The sequence below is a fragment of the Sturnus vulgaris genome, chromosome 21 (genome assembly GCF_052056855.1).
Source record: "Sturnus vulgaris isolate bStuVul1 chromosome 21, bStuVul1.hap1, whole genome shotgun sequence".
Lineage (NCBI taxonomy): Eukaryota > Metazoa > Chordata > Aves > Passeriformes > Sturnidae > Sturnus > Sturnus vulgaris.
Genome location: NC_142263.1, coordinates 1,507,099 through 1,527,288, shown reverse-complemented (window position 1 = coordinate 1,527,288; position 20,190 = coordinate 1,507,099). Strand labels below are relative to the sequence as shown.

The window sequence follows — 20,190 nt, the reverse complement described above, 5'->3', positions numbered from 1 at the left end:
CTTCCCAGGGCTCCTTCCAGACTGCAATTCAGTTCAGTTTCACCTCTTCCCTTTTTTTTTTTTTTTTTTTTTTTCCCCAACAGCTACAGTTGCTAAAGTGATTGACAGATTTGAGGATGAAACCACGGATGACATTTTGCCTGTTGGCAATATCAGGAAAAGAGCTTCAGCCTCTCTCCTGGAAGCTGATAAGAGGTACAGTGGAAAAGCCACATCTCGGAAAGCTTTGCAGGAAGAGCTCTGGGGAGAAGCTCTATCTGAAGAAGGATCTGGTAAGAAATCTCTTTTTTTTTTTTTTCCTCCCTTTTTGCTGGCAAACCATGATGTCAGCACATGACTGAGCATGGCAAACCTCAGGGCCCTTTGCAGGGCAAGGAACAGCTAGAATTAAGTTGGACATCATGTAGCCCAAACCTGAGCTGCTGCTGAAGAATTGTTCTGCTAAGTAGATAACTTTTTTTCTCTCATTTATTAGCTGAAGATGGGTTGGATGACTGGTACAGTGACACTGAAGGCTCAGAAGAGGAGGACAGTGTTGGCTCTAAGGCCAAAGAGAAGCCCAGCAGTGCTGGCAGTGAGCAGGAGGATGACTTGGAGGATGATGAAGAGGAGGAGCAGCCTGACCAGAACAAGGCACCAAAGTTCAGCTTCCAGAATATCACAGACTTGGAGAAGTTTACAGAGGGGATGGACGATGCAGGGAGCAGTGAAGGGGAGGATGAAGATGAGGATGATGCTGACATGGAAGAAGGAAGTGAGGAGGAGGAGGAATTTGGGAGTGAAAACCACGATGATGGAAAAGAAACCAAAGAGAGCGAAGATGATGGGGGAGTGCTGACCTTCTCCAGGGGACAGGAGTCTGCAGAAGTGGAGAAGGGCAAAGCAGTGAGGAACCAGCTAGGTTTGTGCATGTTTGCTGTGTGTTTGCTGGCAGTGTAAAAGCAGCCATGCTGGAAGCCCCTCAGCATGGGGAGGTGCTGTCAGCACCCTGCTTGTGCATGCTGCAGCAGCCCCGGGTGTGTGCAGATGTTGTGCCACATCTGGTGTCACTGCTGCTGTAACAGCTCATGATGTGAAGTGTATTTATCAGCTTAACTGAGCCAGTGCTGAATATCCTCATGGGACCATTGGGTTTGGGAACTTCCTGCACTGCTCCTGCTGTGATCACTTTGTTTCTTTCCAAAATGTAACTCCCAAAATGCCATTTCTTCCTGTCTGAGAGTTAAACTATCAAACCTCTGTGTGCAGACTGTCCTTTGAAACACTAAAGCAAAGGCATGTTTGATCTGTGGGTCACAGAGTTGCAGCTGGGGTTTGCTTTGTGCAGAGACAACTTGTGGCACCCATTTTGTGCTGGTCAGTGCATGCCAGGACTGCCCTGAGCAGGAGTAGTGCAGCCCAGAGAGGGCCTGAGCTGTCAGGTCCTTCAGGAGGAACAAGTGCTTTGTCTTGCTGACCGATTCTTTTCTTTCCTTTTTGTTGTGAAGCCCTGTGGGATCAGCTGATGGAAGGGAGGATCAAGATGCAGAAGGTGCTCGTGACTGCCAACAGGCTGCCCCAGCCAGACACCTACCCCAGGTTCAGGAAGGAGGGGGGACAGGAGTTTGACAACGCTGTGGAGAACTGTAAGAGCCTTTTAATCTTTCTCCTTTGCTCAGACTCTTATAAACAATTGCTTATTGCTGTTCAGTGCAGAGCTGGGATGCTTTGTCCAGAGACACCGATTTTGTGCTGGGCCAATGAATGCAAAAGTTTACCCAAAGCAGGAGTAATGCAGCCCAAAGGAGGGTCTGTGCAGATGAATTCCAGCATGGAGCTGCTTCATCTGTTTATTCCTGAAATCCTTGCTAATGATGAGCTCTGTAATAGATTATCCAATATGAAATCATAACATGCAGGCTCCAGTTGGTGAGTGCAAAGTATTGGGCTTTAGGTTTGTATAAATCTGTTTAATTTTTATATTTGGACACCTTTTTTTCTGGCCTGGAGGTGAATGAATAGGGAGAGAGATTCTGGGTCATCATCCTTGGCCCTGCAGCAAGTTTTGTGTGTGATCCCCTGCCTTACCCCTGCCAGGACAGGGCAGTCAGCTTACCTGCAGTTACAGGTGAGCTGCCTCCTGCTTTAGAGTTGGCTCTGCTGCTTTAAATGAAGTGATTAAGGACAAAAAGGCAAACTCCCACCAATGCTGTGCTGACCTTTCAGTAGAACACACGTTATTAATGTCCTTAATGAGATGCATTACAAAGTGCCCCAGCTCCATGTTTCATTACAGGTCTAAGATGCAATATCATTAAAGACCTTTAACAGAAACAATGCTTGACATTTTGGTATTTCCCATAAGCAAAATACACCCAAGAACATGGAGTGTAATGTCCCCAGTGCTGCAGAGGCTGAGCCTTCAGCTGTGCAGAGCTCTGAGGGGAACTCCACTGCTCAGAAGTGCTCAGTGGTCCCCTCCTCATCATCTGGGCAGGGGAATTGTGGGGGCTCACTCTGATGTTCCTCAGAGCTTGGTTTTGTGTTCTCTGCTCATCTTTGAAGACAGAACATAAAGCTGGAGTGACCTGGGCAGTGTTAGCAGAGGAAATCTCAGGCTGGCAGATGAGAAATAGTGAATTTAGGAACATTCTGCTGCTACACTTGGACATGATGAACTTCATCCTTGGGCAGGATTTGGGATGATCAGGACACAGCCTCTGTTTTGGCCTGGATGATGCTCTCCTTGCAGGGAAGCCTCAGCACTTCTGTCCAAACCCACCAAATAAATCTGGCACGTTTTCATCATCCTCATTGAACAGGAGGGAATGATTTGGGGTTCCAGTGGCATAAAAGACTTAGTGCCAAAATCCCAAATTCTGGGGGAAGCCTGCAAGATGCTGAAGTCAGGAGGCTCCCAGTGCTCTCAGAGCTCCTGGACAAGAGTGTTTCCAGCAATTTTCCCCAAATCTTTCCATTTCTCATGAAGTTTCTGCTCTGTGCTCAGAGGAAGATTGAATTTTTTGAATTGGAAAATGGTCCTGTGTGTGTTTTCCTCTTGGTTATCTCCTACTGAGGACAGCCCTGTTGTGGTGCTGGAATTCCCTAAGGGCTGGGAGTGTAATTGTGTTAAAGAGTAGACAGCAATTCTCCATCCATTTGCAGTTTTAAAGCCAAACCTGGGTGAAAATGGCAAGGTCATGCTCATTTTCCAGATTTTGAGACCAGAGGTTACAAAACCAAAAGTGTTTAAATTTATTATTTTTATAATCTTTTATGATTTTTTTTTTTTTTTTTTAATGTTACAACGTGCTTTGGACAACCTTAGATTCCTAAGATCTCAGGTTCTGGTAGATGATTTACTGCAAAATTGCTTATAAATTGAAGTAGAAAATGTTTTGCAGACCTGGCAGCTTTCAGGCTTCACACCCATTTGTCACCCAGCATTTCCCTTTGTGTATAGAACAAGAATTAATTAGGCTGCACTGCAGGAAAAGTTTATGGCCATAATTTATATAGGATGAATTTCTGTTTAAAGAGACAGCATTGCTTTGTTTGTGCTGTCTTACTTTTTATTCCCCTATTTTTATTATTATTTTTTTTAATCTTTAATTATATTCCAGATTTTTTTTTTTTTCTGTCACCCTTTTTACATACAAATAGGAGACCGAACCGTGGTGGTGGAGCTCCTGTTTATTCCTGTTTTGCACCCACTGAGAAAGTCAGGATGGTTTTTTAGTGCTGAGATCAGAGTGGCTGAGCCCTGAAAGCAGCACAAACATCCAGGATTTAATGCCCTGCTCACACAAACCCTCCCAGCTCACAATTCCAAGGTGCTGCTGCCTGCACTGGGCACTTTCCCCAGGACAGATTTGTATTCCCCTGCACTGCATCTTCCAGTCTGGTCCAGGCCTTGAGATGTTGCCTCTGTTTGGGGTCTTGCACGTTCAATTAATGTTTTTTCATAATCAATGCGAGTCAGAATTTGCAATCTGCTCCTGATTTGCACATTAAAGAGACCCATTAATTAAAAATTCCAATCCCTGGCATGTTCCCGCAGGATCCCTGCATTATTTACATAGAAAAGGAGTGCAAGGTGCAAGTTTCTGTGCTGGGGCTGCACAGATTGCAGGCCTGCCACTCAGATTTTTCTCTGCTGGGAGCTTGGAAGGAGATCTCCTGAAATTGTCTCCAAAAATCACCTCAAGGGCAAGGAATTGCCAAAGTAGAGGTGGGGTGAACGTTGGTGGAACCACATCCAGTGTGAGGAATTAAACAATTCCAGGGTTTGGGGCTTGTTGTGTTAAAGCTTGATAGAGTGACAGAAAAACCCACAAATAATTGAGGGACAAGGAGGTAACAAGGGCTTAAGGAATTAAATCTCTTCATCCTTCAAGGCCCTGAGCTTCTCAGTACGGGCCTGTAGCTTTTTTCTTTCTAATTCTAGTTAAAAATACAAAACTGGGAACCTTTCACTGAGTAGTACTTTATGCTTTTCAAAAAGAGCTGGGAATTATAGCTTTTAAATAGCAGATTGTTATTTTCACTTTATAGTTGGTGAGATGAGTTAAGAATGTACAGAAACCCAGGTGAGGAAGTTTTTTTGCCAAAAATTGATGGAAATGACAGAACTTTAAAGGGACAAGTGGCTGTGCTTCAGAAGGTCCCTGAAATGTTAAACTGCTCACTGCATTTTTGTGAGGTTTTTAGGTTTTTTTAAACCTTTGACTCCATCTGTCAGTGGATTAAGAGAAAATACCAGAATCCCACATTTCTATTTCAGCATAAGCTACAGATAATTTTAAGATATAGAGGAAATAGTGGGTTTGGTAAAAGTAGATATGCAGGGTGTGTGGGGATGGATTTGCTCAGTGGAGGAACAAAAGTGGGGACAACAAATAATTAACTTATTTGGACAACAATTAATTGACTTACTTACACTTTGGAGAGCTGTGGTGAAGTTTCACCAAGGTTTGTGATCAGTAATGAAATAAACCTGAATAAAGTGAATCAGATAAAAACAAAACAAAACAAAACCACAGGGCTTTGTTGTTTTCTGGAAAATTAACTTGTTGGAGTTTTGTTCCTAAAACTTTGAGTGACCCAGGCATGGCTGTTTCTGGGGTGGAAATTTGTGGTGAGTGTGCTGGGGAAGAACTCTGCTCCCATCTGGAATAATTCCCTGAGCTGGTCCCATAACAAATTCTGTGGTTTGGGACTGAACAGCACATTTAGACCTTTCTCTCTGAATGCTTCACACTGAATATCTTCATTTTCTTCTGGATTGGTTCTGCAATATTTTGACATTTGAGAGAAGATAAAAATTCTGTTGAGTCTCTGGTTAGTGTATGAGTGTGTTCTCAGTGTCTTTTTAATGAGGACTTTTGTTGGGCTCTCTTAATCCCAGTCTTTAAAATAATATTTTTACACCCTCCACAACATCCAGGTAAGTCGTGTTGAAGACCCTGATTAAGCAGGGACTAATTTTGGATGAAATCCAGTCTGCTGTAGGTGCCAGAGAAGCTGTTCCTGTTTCTGGGAGAGGGGATGTGCCTGGAAATGCCCCTCACCTGGGCACACCTGAGTAGGGAGCAGCTCTCTGATGAAATGGGATTTACTGGCACAGGCTTGGGATTTTTCAGGGAAACCTGCAGGACTCAGCAGCCAACAGCTCCCTCGTCATTTTGTTCTCACCTCTATTCCTGGATGTGTTTTAGAACTCCAGTATATCCCCACCTCCATCTGGAGATGTGAATGCATTAATGCAGAGCAGGGTGAGTGTCCCAGGGAGGGGGAGGAACCGAGGCACAGGCAGATTACACAGTTCCAGAGGCATAGAGCAGTTACAGGATTAATTGGTGCTAGGCAAGATCATGGACTTAAATATATTCTTGCTTTGAAGATTTTACTGGGAGCCTGCACAAATGTGTGACAGCAGAACTGGGTTTCAAGCCTGAGTGTAAATTATTGTGATCAGATCTAGCCCACTTAAAACTGGTAGTTCATTTTAATTGAATTGTATTAGTCTGGACACTTTATGAATACAAAAAGCATTGGCCCTGTCAGTTCCTGCAGGGTTGGATGTGATTTAAATGGATGTGGATGCAGGTGTCCCCAAATTTCACCTCTCCTCTCTGATCTCGTGGAGAATCTGTTCAGCTCCTTTTGGGACTGAGCCAAAGCCTGTTGACATTAATGAAGCCTCTTCTCTCAGCTGAAAGAAACGAATGAATCAGATCCTTTTTGTTTTTTTTTTTTTTTTCCTAAATTCTGTGCAATATGCACAGTGAGAGGGGAGAGGCCTCCCAAAAGACCCTGGGCTCAGTCTGGAGCTCTGCTGTTCTGTGTGAATGTGAAGTTGGGTCATGAAATCCGTGATTGTTTTGGGCATGTGCAGAATTTGGGCTGTGAGAGGAACCAGGAAGATATTTTGTGGTTTGTCATTCCTGTCTGTGATTTGTTCAGGAATTCTGTGTGGGAGGTAGTGGAGAAATGCAGGGCCTTTGTTTAACATGCAATTTTGGGCTGTTTTCAGAAAAAAAACTCTTGCCCTCCCTCAGGGAGTGCCAAGGCTTTTAGCTTGTGGTTATTCAGTATTTTTGAGCAGAATTGTTGTCTCCTTTTCACGTATAGGTGTGATAAAATTATTCTAGAGGTGCTCTCCATAGCCATGTGTGTTTTTCAGTGGTGATGTTTGAGATTGATTTGAAATCTGCCTGAAATTTTAGTGCAGGAAATGCTGGGACAGTCCCTGGTTGGTGACCTGATCCAGCCCATGGGATTACACCACACTCAGACAGCTTTGCCTACACTTGAGTTTCTCAAGATTAATAGCTAATTAAACTGAATTTAGCTAAATATTTGTGCATGTTAGTCTGTGTACTGCACAAACAAGATGCAGGGAAACAAAGGCTTTAAAAATGTCCAGACAAGCGTGTGCAAATGTCAACTAACTGGGATTAATTGGCAACTGGGTACCTTGAGATGGAAACTCAGGGCTTGTCTTGATAAATATAATTAATGGCCTGGTATTATGTGAGGAGGTCAGTCTGGGCTAATGTTCCCTTCTGGCCTTAATATCCAGATATAACTATGAAATTTCACATTTCCTCTTCCTTTCTCCTCCTTGCCCCATGTACTTGGGGACTCCAGGCTGGCAGAGGCAGGAATGTGTGCTGTCAGCTTCTTTGCATTTCCAGTAATGGAAAGCATCAGTTTTTATAAATCTCATTTTTTTTCCAGCCCCATCCCCTCCCTGGTTTGGGCTGATATCAAAAGATGATGGTTGAGGCGAATCAGCAGAGCATGAACTTCATGGAAGTGTTTCTCTTTCTCTCCTCCTCAGCTTTCCCCCCTCCCCCAGTCCCCTCTAATAAACCCCTGAATACCCAGCCTTTATTCTGTTGTTGAATCCAGTTATTTTCTTTACTTTTAGCAAGCTCATCTGTGTCTGATGCTGTTGTCCTCCCTGTCAGATGCAGTAATATTGGAGTGAAAGGGCTAAATTGAGGCTGTTCTGGAACTCCTTGGGAGCACTGCTGTGGGAAGGGGGTGCAGCCCTGGCTCTTTGTGCCCAGGGAAGACAATTTTCCCTTCTGCAAAGGCTCTTGCATCATTTGCATTCCAATGGAACCAGCAAACTGGGCTCGGGTGTGGAGCAGAGCTTTGCTGTCAGCAGCAAAGTCAAGCCTTTTCCTATTGTCATTTGGTAAAATTCCCCAAACTCACTGTTTTGGGAAGCATGAAAGGAGTGCTGCTCCCATCACTTCCTAAATTTGGACAGATTTCCCAGTGCTTTGTGCTGAAGGCTGTGAGAAATGGGAATGTAACCACACCACCTGTAAAAAAAATCACCTTTAGCCTAGCACTGAGTCTGGGCTGGCTCTTGGAGCTCCTGTCTGAGGCTCACCAAACAGAATTATTTCTTTTCTTTCTGTGCCACGTTGGTTTGGGACCCTCGGGGGTGCCAGGCTGGAGCCGCTGTGATCCTGCCAACCCCACCTTGTTCCTTCCACACTGAGAATTAAATCCAAGCTTCTGTCCACAGCCCCCATGTCTGGGATGTGACACACCTGGAGGAATTCCCCTGCCTTTTCCTGCTGCTGGGAATACAGAGCAAGCTCCAAAAGTAATACTGACAGACTTCAGAATTACGATACACTGGAGCTGCGGCGTAATTCTTTGTTGAAGAAGTTAGAGGCCTAAAATGTTAAGGCTTATTGTTATTCTGAGTTGATAATCTCTGCCTTGCTTTAATAATTTTTCCTCATGCCTGGATAGCCTGCGAGTTGCACAATAATCACTCACACAGCTTTGTAATCAATGCCCAAAGTAATAGGATTCCGCTGGCCAACGGCAATTAATAAATTTGTGTCTTTTTTAAAACACTAGCAAGTCGGGCCTGAAATACGACTGACTGGCTTTCCTCATTTGCATATTTATTGCAGTGGAAAAATTCTTGCCGAATGATTGATGTTGAGCCTGCCTCTTGAATTCCAAACAGCACATTATTATGAAATGAAAAATGCCGGCCATACAGTTGATTAAAGTTGAAGACAGTGGAATCGGTGTTTTTTAAGATTGTGGGAGAATTAAAGGCATATTTTAATAGATGTTGACAAGAAGTGAACTAACAAAAGCAAAGCAAAGGATTTGCTTGAAAAGATTTAATCAAACGTGTTTGGTGGGGGATTAATTGCTGGGGATGACGAGTGCAAGTGGCTGGCTGCTGGATGTGAATGGGGAGCATTGTTCCAGGGCCAGCTCTTCGAGGGCCATTTTGACCTGGAGTTTAACTCCTGTCCCACAGCCCTTTGAAGGGAGGGAAGATTCCCCCTGTGCATCAGTGCTGGGATAAAGCTGTGTACCAGGTGGAGATGCTTCTCACCGTGTGCAGCCATTGGAATCAGGGCTTGGATTCCTCTCCTCCCTTTGGCCTGCCTGGTGGGGACACAGGGGCTCCCTGGGGACTCTCTGTGGAGGCAGGGGAGCACTCCCAATATTGTGCAGCTCAGCTTTTGCTCTGCATCCCCTCGTGCAGTGCCAGCATTGCTCCAGCTTTTCTGTGTGAGCATTTCCCAAGCCTGTGGAGGTGCAGGGAGAATGGAAAGCTTTGTGTGCCTGTGATATTCCAGTGCTGCCAGAGCCTCAGATTTAATTGAGGAGAAAAAGTCTTTAATTTCCAGTGCTGGCATGGGCTCTGGAGTGGAGCTGTGTACTGGGCAGGTGGTGGTTCCTGATGCATCCCAGGAAGGTTTTTCCATGGATTCAGTGTCCCTGTGTGCAGCTGCTTGGGAGGGTGAAGGGTGAGCCTGTCTTTAGAGGTCATGGAAAGGAGTTCAGGGCTGTTCCTGGGTGGGAATGCTGGGCCTGGAGCCCAGCCCCATGGGCAGTGCATGGGATCCATGGCAGCTCTGGGGTCAGTCCCTGCAGCCTGCTCCCCCTCACTCCAGTTTGTCCACTGGCACTGCCAGAATTGATTTGGGGTGGGTTGAGAGCAGCAGGATGGGTTTCATCTCGGGTGGGTCTCCTGACACTTTGATCCATGGCACTGCTATCCCTGAATGGAGCTAAATACTCCAGGGCTGCTTCCAGCCTGGCTGCAGGGCTGGATAGAATGAGGACATGAGGAGTACTGAGAGAAAGGCACACTTTGATTTACTGGTGCTGGCTCCCAGCGTTCTGGGTGGATTGATCTGCTGCCTGCTGGATCTGGAACAACTTTTTTCCCTCCTAGGCACAAAATGAAGGGGTTTCTGTGGACTCTTAAAAGTGACTCTTCCAAGGTAGTGTCTCATCACTTACTCTGAGTCCTATCTGAGCTGGAGGTTATGCTCCAAGCACATTTGTTGTCAGACAAGGAGCAGCATTACAGAAATCCTGCCGGGGGTAGGAGGGTCAGTCAGTGTCCAGCCTCCTTTCAAAATGACCCAGTTTGCATCCAGGTTGGGTTTGTGCTGCCTTCACTCACAAATGGGGCCAGGCTCTGCCCCAAAGCAGGCAGTGTAAAGGCAGACAAGGGCTTCAGAGGGAAGAGGAGATGAAGAGGAGGCTGGGAAGAAAACAGCCCCTTCTGGAATTAAATGTGAAATGGATAGGGCAGGGCTAGATGGGGAGAGAGCAGAGGAGGGTGACACTTGGCTGCTGAAGTTGAGTTTACAGCACACTTAAGCAGCCAACAGTAGAAGTGAGAATGCCATCCAATAATGCTATTAAATGCACAAGAACTGAGAACAGGGAAATCACCCAGCTGTAAGAGGCTCCTGATGAAGCCACTGCCTGGAATAATTAGCCCTCCTACCTGGTTAGACACAGGGTCATTGTCTTCCCTGTCCTCTCCAGCCCCTTCAGTCCAAATAAAATTGCTCCCCAGCCCCACTTCTGCTGGGGTCTGTATCTCATAGCCTGGGGCAGCTCGAGCCTGTCTTTATTTCCTTGCCTGCTCAACGTGGCCCTGCTATACCCCAGAAGGGCTGGAGTGCTACTCCAGTTGTAATTGGCAGGATCAAAGCTGCCTGGGGTGCATTAGCACTGCTGCTGGAGGAGAGGCAGCAGGGAGAAAATAAACAGTTTGGGAAGCTCTGGGGACGTTTGGCTGTGTTGCAGGCAGCAGGAAGGATTTTGCTGGTGTAAGCTCTGCACTCGGGCTAGGGTGGGGGCACCTGGCTCCTGCAAGTGATGCTTTGGCTGCAGACACCTACAGCAAATGCATTTTTTTGGGCTTTTGTCTGTTTGTCTGCTGGAATTGTTTTGATGCTCACACACGTCTGATTTACAAGTGCAGCAAACCTAATCCGTTAATAGGTTTATAGAGAGCAGTTGTCAGAGTGTATCTACAGTGAGCCATGGCTCAGGGAGAGCGAGTCCAACAGCTGATCTGCAACAAAAATCTTAAAGCATCTTCTCCTTGACATTGCTGTTACTGAGGTCAGGCCATAATTTATCTGGAGGTGGTGACAGCTGAGCAATATCACAGTGGGAACAGTGGGAGATTGAGACCTCTGAGTGTCTGGGCTGATTTCTGCCTCTGTCTGCCTGAGGAAGATTTGCTGTTCACTCTAGCCATGATCTCTGTGTCCCCCACTGAAAAGAAGAAATGAAGAAAAAAATGGAGTGGGGGAAAAATTCTCCCCGTTCTTTTTGTGCCAAATGCAAAGGGAGGTCGGGGAGTTGAGCAGAGCAGCCCCACTGGCAGAGAAGCAGCAGGGGAAGCTCTGGGGGAGCTCCCAGCTCCTGCTCTCACACAAACCCACGTGCTCTGCCAGCCAGAGTTCAGGTTTTTGGGTAGGGGTGTGCCAAGTGTTTCACCTGGGAGAGCTGACCCTGAGATGAGTGTGCAAAGGGACAATTTGTGTTGTTTTCTATCAGAGAGTTCTGCAGGGAGGCTTGTTGGCTGGCACAAAAGAACTATTTTTGAAGAGCAGATGCTGTGGCAGTGTGCAGGTAACCTGTCCCACAGTCAGCTGGAGCTGTTTGTCCTTGCAGAAGCCACAGCCACTGGAACAGGCAGTGCATGGATACAGGAAACCTGTCAGCTGCAAAAGCCTTTGGATACACAGCATCACGTCTCCCTTCAGGATCTGTGTGTGCCAACACCCTGGAGTGCCACTGCTCTCCCAATCAAAATCACATTCACACCTTGTATTGATCAATTTACACCCCTCCACCCCATCTACTCTTGCCTTTCTCTCTTCCTGAGGATCTCTGGGCCTGCAGTTCTGCTTTTCTGATCAGAATCTTCTCATTAAACTCGCCAGGTCACGGTTTAAAGTTTCCCCCACAGATCAGATCTTGTGTCTCTTGCTCTGCAGGTTGTAAAGCCCTGGGGGCTTTGCTGAAAGTGCTGGTGGAGCTTCAGGATGAGCTGCTTTATCAGTACCCAGGCACCAGGCATCTTGTGGATGGAAAGCAAGCAAAAACTGAGAGGTAAATGCAAAAAGAGAGAGGATCTTTCTGAACCCTTTGGTCTCCAGCAAACAGGACAAAGCCCAGCCCTCCTGACCACCCTCACCCTGCTGCTCTCTCAGTTGCTGCTGTGTCTGGGTGACAGACACTCTGTTATTTGAATTCCTTCTGCCTCGTGGGAAGTCTGGTTTGTCATATTTCTGATAATGGAGCAGGGGCTAAACCAGGGGGCTTTTATTGAAATGATCAGTGTGGTGTGGGCTGGGGGTGGAGGGGCCACCAAGGACTCCCACATTGCCTGAGGGAGGGACAGGGTGTTTATCCCGAGTGCTTTTGTTCCAGTGAGGATGAAATCCCGAGCAGCAGCGACGAGGAGCCAGTGGAGAAGGCTCAGGAGAAGAGGAGGAGCCTCCCCAAAAGGAAGCTGAAGTTTGAGGAGTACCCTGAGTTCATAGCCAAGCGCTACAGGGACTTCAGGACCTACAGGAACAGCACCCTGCAGAAGTGGCACGAAAAGACAAAGCTGGCAACTGGCAAAATGGGGAAGGCAAGGCCTGCTTTGTGTGTGCTGACATGGCTCTCGTGGAGCAGGGATCTGGGGAACAAGTTCAAACTGAAAAAGGGGAAATTTGGGTGGGATACATGGAATAAATTCTTCCCTCTGAGTGTGAGGAGGCCTTGGCACAGGGTGCTCAGAGCAGCTGTGCCTGCCCCATCCCTGGAAGTGTCCAAGAACAGGTTGGATGGGGCTTGGAGCAGCTTGGGACAGTGTAAGGTGTCTCATGGTAGTTTATTCTCTCAACCACACATCCCATCACAGCCAGTCTCCAGCAGCAAATAATCTCCAGGAAAATGTCACTCGTGCTGCTGTTTGTGGGGGCCCTCTGAGGCTCTCCTCCTCCACGAAGTGCAGGCTTTAATACAATGGGTAATCATTCCACCCAGAGATCCGGGGTCTCCTCACATCTCTGAGTTGGTATTCATCATCGAGAAGTTAATCTGAGCCAGAACAGCAAAGGCATTTTGTTAAGCCAGGCGTCAACTTGCCTCAGGTCGGGAAGGGAGAAACAAATAAAAAAATCCTCCCAGAAATCTCCCCCCACCACCACCACCACCTCCTCCTCCTCTTGGAGCTGCTTACCCAGTGACATGGAAGGATAGAGGAGCAGTGGTGCCTGGAGGAGAGGCTGTGTGTGTGACTCTGTTTGATGCCCTTGCAGGGTTTTGGAGCCTTGGAGCGCTCGGTGCTGGCGCAGATCGAGCACGTGCTGCTGGACAAGGAGCGGCTCCTGCGCCGAACCCAGACCCGCCGCTCCCTCTACACCGTGCTGGGCAAACAGGAACAGCAGCCTGGCCCAGCCCCCCAGCCTGGGCCTGACAGCTCGGTAAGGAGGGGGTTAATTCTCCACTTCATCCCGGGCAAGTGCGGAGGGATCGCCTTGAGCGAGTGGTGATGGTTTTTTTGGGGGGAGGTGGTGTCTGGGGGGGTTGGTTCCTGCAGTGTAATGGCGAAGTGAAAACGTCTGAATTCCAGTTTTGTGCTCTTTGCATTGTCACCTGTCCCACTTCCTGACAGGGGAAAGCAAGGATTGTGCCCCTCAAAAATCGGATTTTTGAGGTAGCTGCAGCAAAACTTGGTTTTCACTCTGCGGTTCAGAGTCTTTAACCCAGGAAGTCCCTTTTAAAATCATACTGCTTATAACCTACAGAATATGTTAGTAGTAGGCCCTTTATTAATTTCATATTTAAGAATGAATAAATACTCAATTCTGAGAGATCAGGTAGAATGACTGGACTTGCAAGATGTATTTTTGCCATTACATTAAAAATATCTGTAGTACTTTGCCAGAAAGACTTTGCACAGTCCTATTTATTTCCCAGAAAAGGCATCATAAATCTATTTTGGCATTGGCAGCGTTTCTGCCTTGCCTTTAAATGTATTCCTGGTCCTTAAAAGCTGGTTATGTTGGGAGTTTTTCCCCATTCCTTCATATCATCAAGTGTGTTTACAAGCTGCTGCATGTGATGTCTCTGGAGTTAGGGACAGAAATGTGCAGATATGAGCTCTCAGTATTTCCTTGATGCTTCCAGGAAGTCGTGCCTCCCTCAGATTCCAACAGGCACCTGAAGGACATCGATGAGGAGATATTTGATGATGATGACTTTTATCACCAGGTAGGTGATGGTAAATATGTCTTGGAATTGTGGCTCCAGTTGGGTTTTCATACTTACAGAGAAAATGCAGTTGGTTCTATGCTCCATATTTCTCTTTACCTGTAAAACTCAATTACCTGTTTTAACACCCAAAATCTCTGCAGGTCCTTCAGGGCACTCTGCTCTCAGATTTTGCTCCAGGGCTGTGTGAGTTTGAAGTTGCCCTGTGGATGTCAACTTGCTGCTGGTGCTTGAGTGTGTGAGGGCTTCAGGAGCTGTGCCTGTTGTTCTCCCTGGGAAACACAAGAGGAAAAGCTCTGAATCCTCTCTCTTCTCTGTGGGCAGAGCCCCCTTAGGAAAAACAATCCCAGGAGATCCTCAGGAGCACTGAAAGTTGCTCTTGTCTCAGCCTAAATCATCTCATTTACCTGCTGAATGGGAGAGCTCCTGGGCTGCTCCAGCACTTCTCTTGGAATTGGGCCAGCTTGGATCCAGGCCAGTTATTCCTTTTATTTGCAAAATTCTTAGAGGCAAGGAATCTGCACTCAGTGCACAGAAACACTGTGCTTGTAGTTTATTTAATAAAGACAGTGCCAGCTCTGTGAAAACTGGAATTGTCACATATTGAGGAATATGTCACTCTAAGTCTTTCCCCAGTGTGTGAAAACCTCTGCCTGCTTTGATGATCTACACAGAGCCTGAACTTCAGGACTGAGCAAAAATATCATTATATCACTGGAAAGACAGATTGTTTTTAATCTGAATAGTTATTAGGGTGGCCAGGAAAGTGCTAGGGGAGTAGGAGAGAGCTGTTGCCTTGTGAGGATGCCAGCCTCCAAATGGTGATGGGAGAGGACCTGTCCTGTTGGCAGCAGGGTTTGAAGGGGTCAAATCTGTTGAGATAATGCTGAGGTGGAATTTGGGGTCCATGTGGCCCATAAATTCAGCTTTGGGGATAGATTGGACCTTAAGAACACAGGAGAAGTGAAGTTGGTGTAACAAACTCATGGAGTGGAGAAAAGCTGAGATTGACAGACCAAGGACCTGTGCAGAGAAGGTGCTTCTTCTGAAATGTTAAATTTTTTTTTCAAAGAAAACAGCAATGCATGAGTGTCCCCATCTTTCCCTCTAATAACTGTAACTGTGCTAAATCGTGATTTCAGAAATATGAGCAAGCCCAGCTTAGCTTCTCCCCTCACTGGTTAATTGGGGTGCTGGGGTTAATCTAAATTAAAACTTAAACTAATAGAGGTCATTGAGGGAAGAGAATCACCTGAGTAAAACAAATGGGTCTGCCAGGCACAACTGTATCTTGGCCATTTCCCAAGAGGGAAGTGGCAGCAAATTGGAGCAGTTTGAGGCTGGGGCAGAGGTGAAGGATGGGTGCCAGGGGCTCCTCTGGAAGGCAGAGCTCCAGATTGCCTTCCCTGCTGCTCCAGCTGCAGGAGCAGCACCAGCCAGCAACATCTGGCAGCACAGCCAGGCATGGGTGCCACTTTGGGAACCCCATGGACTGGAAATATGGTGCTGAGGCTTTAATCACTTCCCAGTCCTTGGCAGCAGCTCCGACAGCTTCTCCCGGCCTCGTACATCACACACAGACATCTGCTGAGCCCACGGGCAGCTGCACATCCATTTTCCTCCCTTGCTGGGCTTTTTTTTGATCTCTCTCCCTCCTTTCCACCCTTCCATCCCCGAAATGTTTGCTGGCAGAGAGGATCCCTGCAGCTTCTGTGTTTGTGGGGGTGCCTGCTGTGCTGCCCTGGTTTCTATCCCGTGCTCTGTGGGGTTTGCCAGAGGTTGGAGCTGAGGCCAGCTCAGGGATAAGGCTGGGGAAAGTGGCTCTGTGTTTTCTGTCACCTCCCAATTACATTGGATTCATAAAGTGCTTTCCTTTATTTGTCAGGGCACCAAGCTGGAGCTGAACATTGCATTGAGAGCGGGGAGAGAGCAGCACAATGGAGCTGCCAGGGCCCTGAATGGCTCTGCTTTGCCTGGGTCACAACTGAGCAGGGCTTTTGTGTGGGTGTGTGATTGCATGTGGGCCTGGAAATAAAACCTAGAGGGGAAACTGCTCCTCCAGGAGTGCTGAGCACACCGAGCTGAGGGTGCTCACAGCCCCTGACCCCTGTGCATAACACTGATTGTAGCTTGCATTGCAGCACCTGCCTCTTCCTTCCCACTGAAATCTCAGCCAGCCTTGCCTTGGGATCATTTTCACTCTTCTAAATAACATTTTATAGTTATTAGTTTTATTTTGATTGCTGCTTGAAAGGTAAATATTCAGATAAAGAGCAGCACTGCAAAGCAGCTTCCTCTATGTGTCAGTGTGAAATTAAGCAAGTAAAAATGAACCAGATTTGATGAATGTGCACAAGTTGGTGACAACAGAACAAGTAGTTATAGTGTTTTATTATAGATTATAATAAAAAGCTCTTTAATTAATCTGTTTTTCTTCTGGAAAAACAATTTTCTTGTCCAGGTCTTAATATTGAGTACAATTCAGCAAGTGGGTCTGGTGGAATTTTGTGATGATTCAGGATTTAACTCTTTTTCTGCCTGTTCATCCCACTTTGCCTTTTCTCCTCTTCTTGTTTTATAAGCAGTTACATTTTTTATTGTGATGACCCATACTGGATGGTGATGGAAAGCTGAGCTGAATAAAGGAGTGAAATATTTTTATTTGGGTGGGAATAGTTAAAGTGTTTCAGAAGGCAGCAGTGAGAGGCTGGAGCCCATTTCCTTTTCCTTTAAATTCTCCTCCATACTTGGTTTTTAGGGAAAAAAAAAAAAAGCTTTTTATTTTTAGAAGTCATATTTACGTAGAATTCATTACAGCTGATATTGCAGCATTAAGACTTAAAATTCCAACCTGCTACCAGGGAGCTGCTGCTCTGACATGCTACAGTGGAGATTTTATTGTTAGGTTGAAATACTCCTCTGGTAAAGGAGAGAGTGGAAATTGGTTTATTTCCAACAGGAATTAGGTTAGTGTTCATATGCTAAGTGTTCCACTGGTAGCAGCTCTTCCCAGAACAAATGTTCATCACTGCTGGCAGCAGGTATGCCTAAGGAGAATTGGGAATATCCATAATCCCTTTTTTCCTCTGCTCTCCTGCTCCCTCCTCCCCTGGTTTTGGTGACATTTTGTGACGGCCCATGGCCACCAATCCTGGCTTTGGGCACCAGGGAGGAGCCAGAGTGGAGGGGGAACATCCAAAGAAACACCAAAACCTTCCAAGAGGGGCTCTCATTCCCCCACCACAGTGAGATTTACCCCAAGAACAGCATCCTTAAACCCCACTGTGTGACTTTTTGGGAAATTTCACTGCTGGGGTGAATTTCCCCTGGTGTCCCCAGCAGTTTCCTGAGCCCACAGTGTGGTGTCCTGTCCCAGGAATTTGATAATGCCATGAACGAGGAGTTACCAATCCAGAGAACCATTAAAAATCAATAATGGTGAAGAATAGAGAAGCCTGGCTTTGTGACAAGCTGGTTTACCTTAATTAAACCAGTGAGTGATTAATATGGACAGCTGATCTTGTGGCTTTAATTAGATGCATTTAGAGTTTTGTGTGAATAAGAGATGTCTCGAACCATCCCACAGGTTAATGGCAATACAATACTCTTATCACAGGCATGTATCTTTCAAATGGCTGGGTAGGTGGTTAATAACACATTTTAAAGCTTGATTTGGAGCTTTTCCTAATGGGTTCTTCGAAAATAGGCAAATCTGTGCATCTTACACTAACCTGAATTTGAATAAAATGGGTTTTAAAGAGAGGCTGTCCAGCGATTTCAGCTTGCGTTTTATTAAATATAAAAACAAAGTTTTTAAAAAGCTTTTCGGGGGGGGTGGTTAAAATAATATTTGAGCTGCAAACTTAATTTTTTTCTGGTGTTGGTAGAAATCCAAGTGTTGTTACACAGCTACTGAGTGGGAGCTTGAAAGGGGATCTATAGATGGACTTTTTTTTGAATTTGATTTGCTCTGTAAGGTCTAAGACAAGTGAGCCTTTTGTCACAAGGCTGATTTCAGCTCTCCTTAGCTCTTTGTCTCAACTGGAAATTCTTGGGTGTCTGCAAATCAGAAAGGTCAGCAAGTGTAGGATTAGAAACACTGATAGATAGTGCATGAAAATGAGACCTCACCTCTGAAATGAGAATTGACCTCTCAAATGAGAAATGAGTCTCTGTTACCCTTGAACATCACCCTGGTGCCATTTCCTGGTTCTGCCCACTGGGCTTGGAGTGCATTTCTCTGCCTGGCACCGAGGGGAGCTCCTGGGGGGGAATTCTGGAGGAATCACTTCAGTGGTGCCAGCAGGGACCTTGGCTTGGGTGTCAGGACAGGGTTTGGGTTCTGCAGGAGCTCTGCTGGCAAACATCAGCCCTTCCTGCCCAGGAACATCCAGCTGGCACAGACAGCTTCCCTCTGCTGCCAGGGTTTGTCACAAACTCCTGGGCTCAGCTTTTGGGAGCTGAGCTCTGGGATGGGGCTGTGCTTCCCTGCTCTGGGAGGCTCAGCTGAGGTCCTGTAAGTTCAGGGAAGAGGTGAAGGAGGGAAAGCAAAACAAGATCTGTTTGAAATCAAAGCCTTTTGATGCTGGAATTGCCTAATTCTGTCTTCACACATCAGGGCTTAACGCTGATGGTGATTTACTCACACTTCCTAGTTAATAATTAGACATTGGGAGACACCATATATCACTCCTAATGGAATATATGGGGTCTGATGAGAGTTTTCTGTTTTGACTAATAAATTCTAAGCAGAATCGCCAGGCTTAATGAAATATTACCGTTTGGGAAGTGGTTTAAGTCTTGTGCTGGGAAAACAGTGTTGCTTTATTCAGTAAATGAATTTATCATTCACTCTGTATCCTGAGCCCTGGCTGGCTCTGGAGCACGGGCTGGATGCAAGACTCTGAACCAGAAAGCAGAAAACTAATCAAATCCTTAAAGACCAAAGGCAGCCAGGCAGGCCTGGGCTGACTTTTTCAGTGGTAGCCTCTGGCTACATCCACTTTTATTTTAGTAACCATTGTTAGCATGATTTATAACCCCAGCTCGGAGACATTCACTATTTAGATGTAACAAGATGCTTCACAGCTTTTATTTCCATTTCCTAATTTCCCTCTTGCTCCTGCTTTTTTTTTTTTTTTTTTTTTTTTTGACTTCTCCCTCATCTTTGCCTGGCTCTGCTCTCCCAGGCAGTGCCCCCAGTCCCACAGCTGGCACTGCACTGGGAGAACATCTGGAGCACTGGAAGGACTTGTCAGCCTCAAGAATTGGTTCAGGGTTAGGAGCCTGCCCCAAAAATGCATCTTGGAATTGTGGAATGGTTTGAGAGGAACCTTAAGGCTCATCTTGTTCCACCCCACACCTTCCACTATCCCAGAGCCTCCCCACCCTCACAGCCAGGAATTCCTTCCCAAAATCCCATCCAGCCCTGCCCCTCTGGCACTGTTCTCACCAGTGTGGGCACAGCTCACAGATCTCGGGGCACTCCCTGGTGTTTCAGTGTGGATTTCTGGGCCAGCAGGAGGAGCCAAGCCCTGCAGGGAATGTCCTGGGGAGCACAGGGGGTGTGTGTGTGTGACATCCCAGCACCTCTCTGTTCCTCATGCCAGGAGCAGGATCAGAGGGGACAGCAGACACCCCTGAGTGCTGGAGCAGAACAAACCTCTCTCAGCTCTCTGCACCACTTGTGGCTGCTGCTCCCAGCCTCCCTCCCACCTTGCTTTTGACAGAATATTGACTGGGAAGCAAGATCCCATTTCTGCTGAGCCTTCAGGGCAGCTGTTTGCAGAGTGGCAGTGCTACACAGGTTTACTGTGTCGTATGTCTGTGTAACACTGGATTTGGATCTTGTATTTAGCTGCCAGAAGTGACTGTGATGAAGTGGCAGAGATAAACTGATAGATTGTGTGCCAGAAAGATGTTGGGAATCAATCAGATAAACAGGGCAGAGAAGTAGCTTGCTGTTTTGTAGTGATAATAAACCAGTGGCCTGGCTCCTGGAATTTTTAAATTTAATTGCTGCAGTAATAATCTCCAAAAAAAAAAAAAAAAAAAGAAAAAAAAAAGCAGTGGCAGGTTTTTAATTATGTTTGAATCACCCTTTTTCTGGTAATGTGATGTATGCCTCAAAGG

At 46.4% G+C, this 20,190-nt stretch overlaps 1 protein-coding gene across 2 annotated transcripts in view; it reads left to right on the top strand.

Moving 5' to 3' along the window:
* AATF (apoptosis antagonizing transcription factor) overlaps window positions 1-20,190 on the top strand; it is a 36,237-nt gene that overhangs the window by 1,386 nt on the left and 14,661 nt on the right. For both annotated transcript variants that reach the window (XM_014881129.2, XM_088176847.1), the window contains exons 2-8: window positions 84-272; window positions 476-901; window positions 1,488-1,625; window positions 11,790-11,904; window positions 12,226-12,430; window positions 13,104-13,268; window positions 13,975-14,058. In XM_014881129.2, the coding sequence (XP_014736615.2) occupies window positions 84-272; window positions 476-901; window positions 1,488-1,625; window positions 11,790-11,904; window positions 12,226-12,430; window positions 13,104-13,268; window positions 13,975-14,058 (1,322 nt within the window). The remainder of the gene's footprint in view (window positions 1-83; window positions 273-475; window positions 902-1,487; window positions 1,626-11,789; window positions 11,905-12,225; window positions 12,431-13,103; window positions 13,269-13,974; window positions 14,059-20,190) is intronic.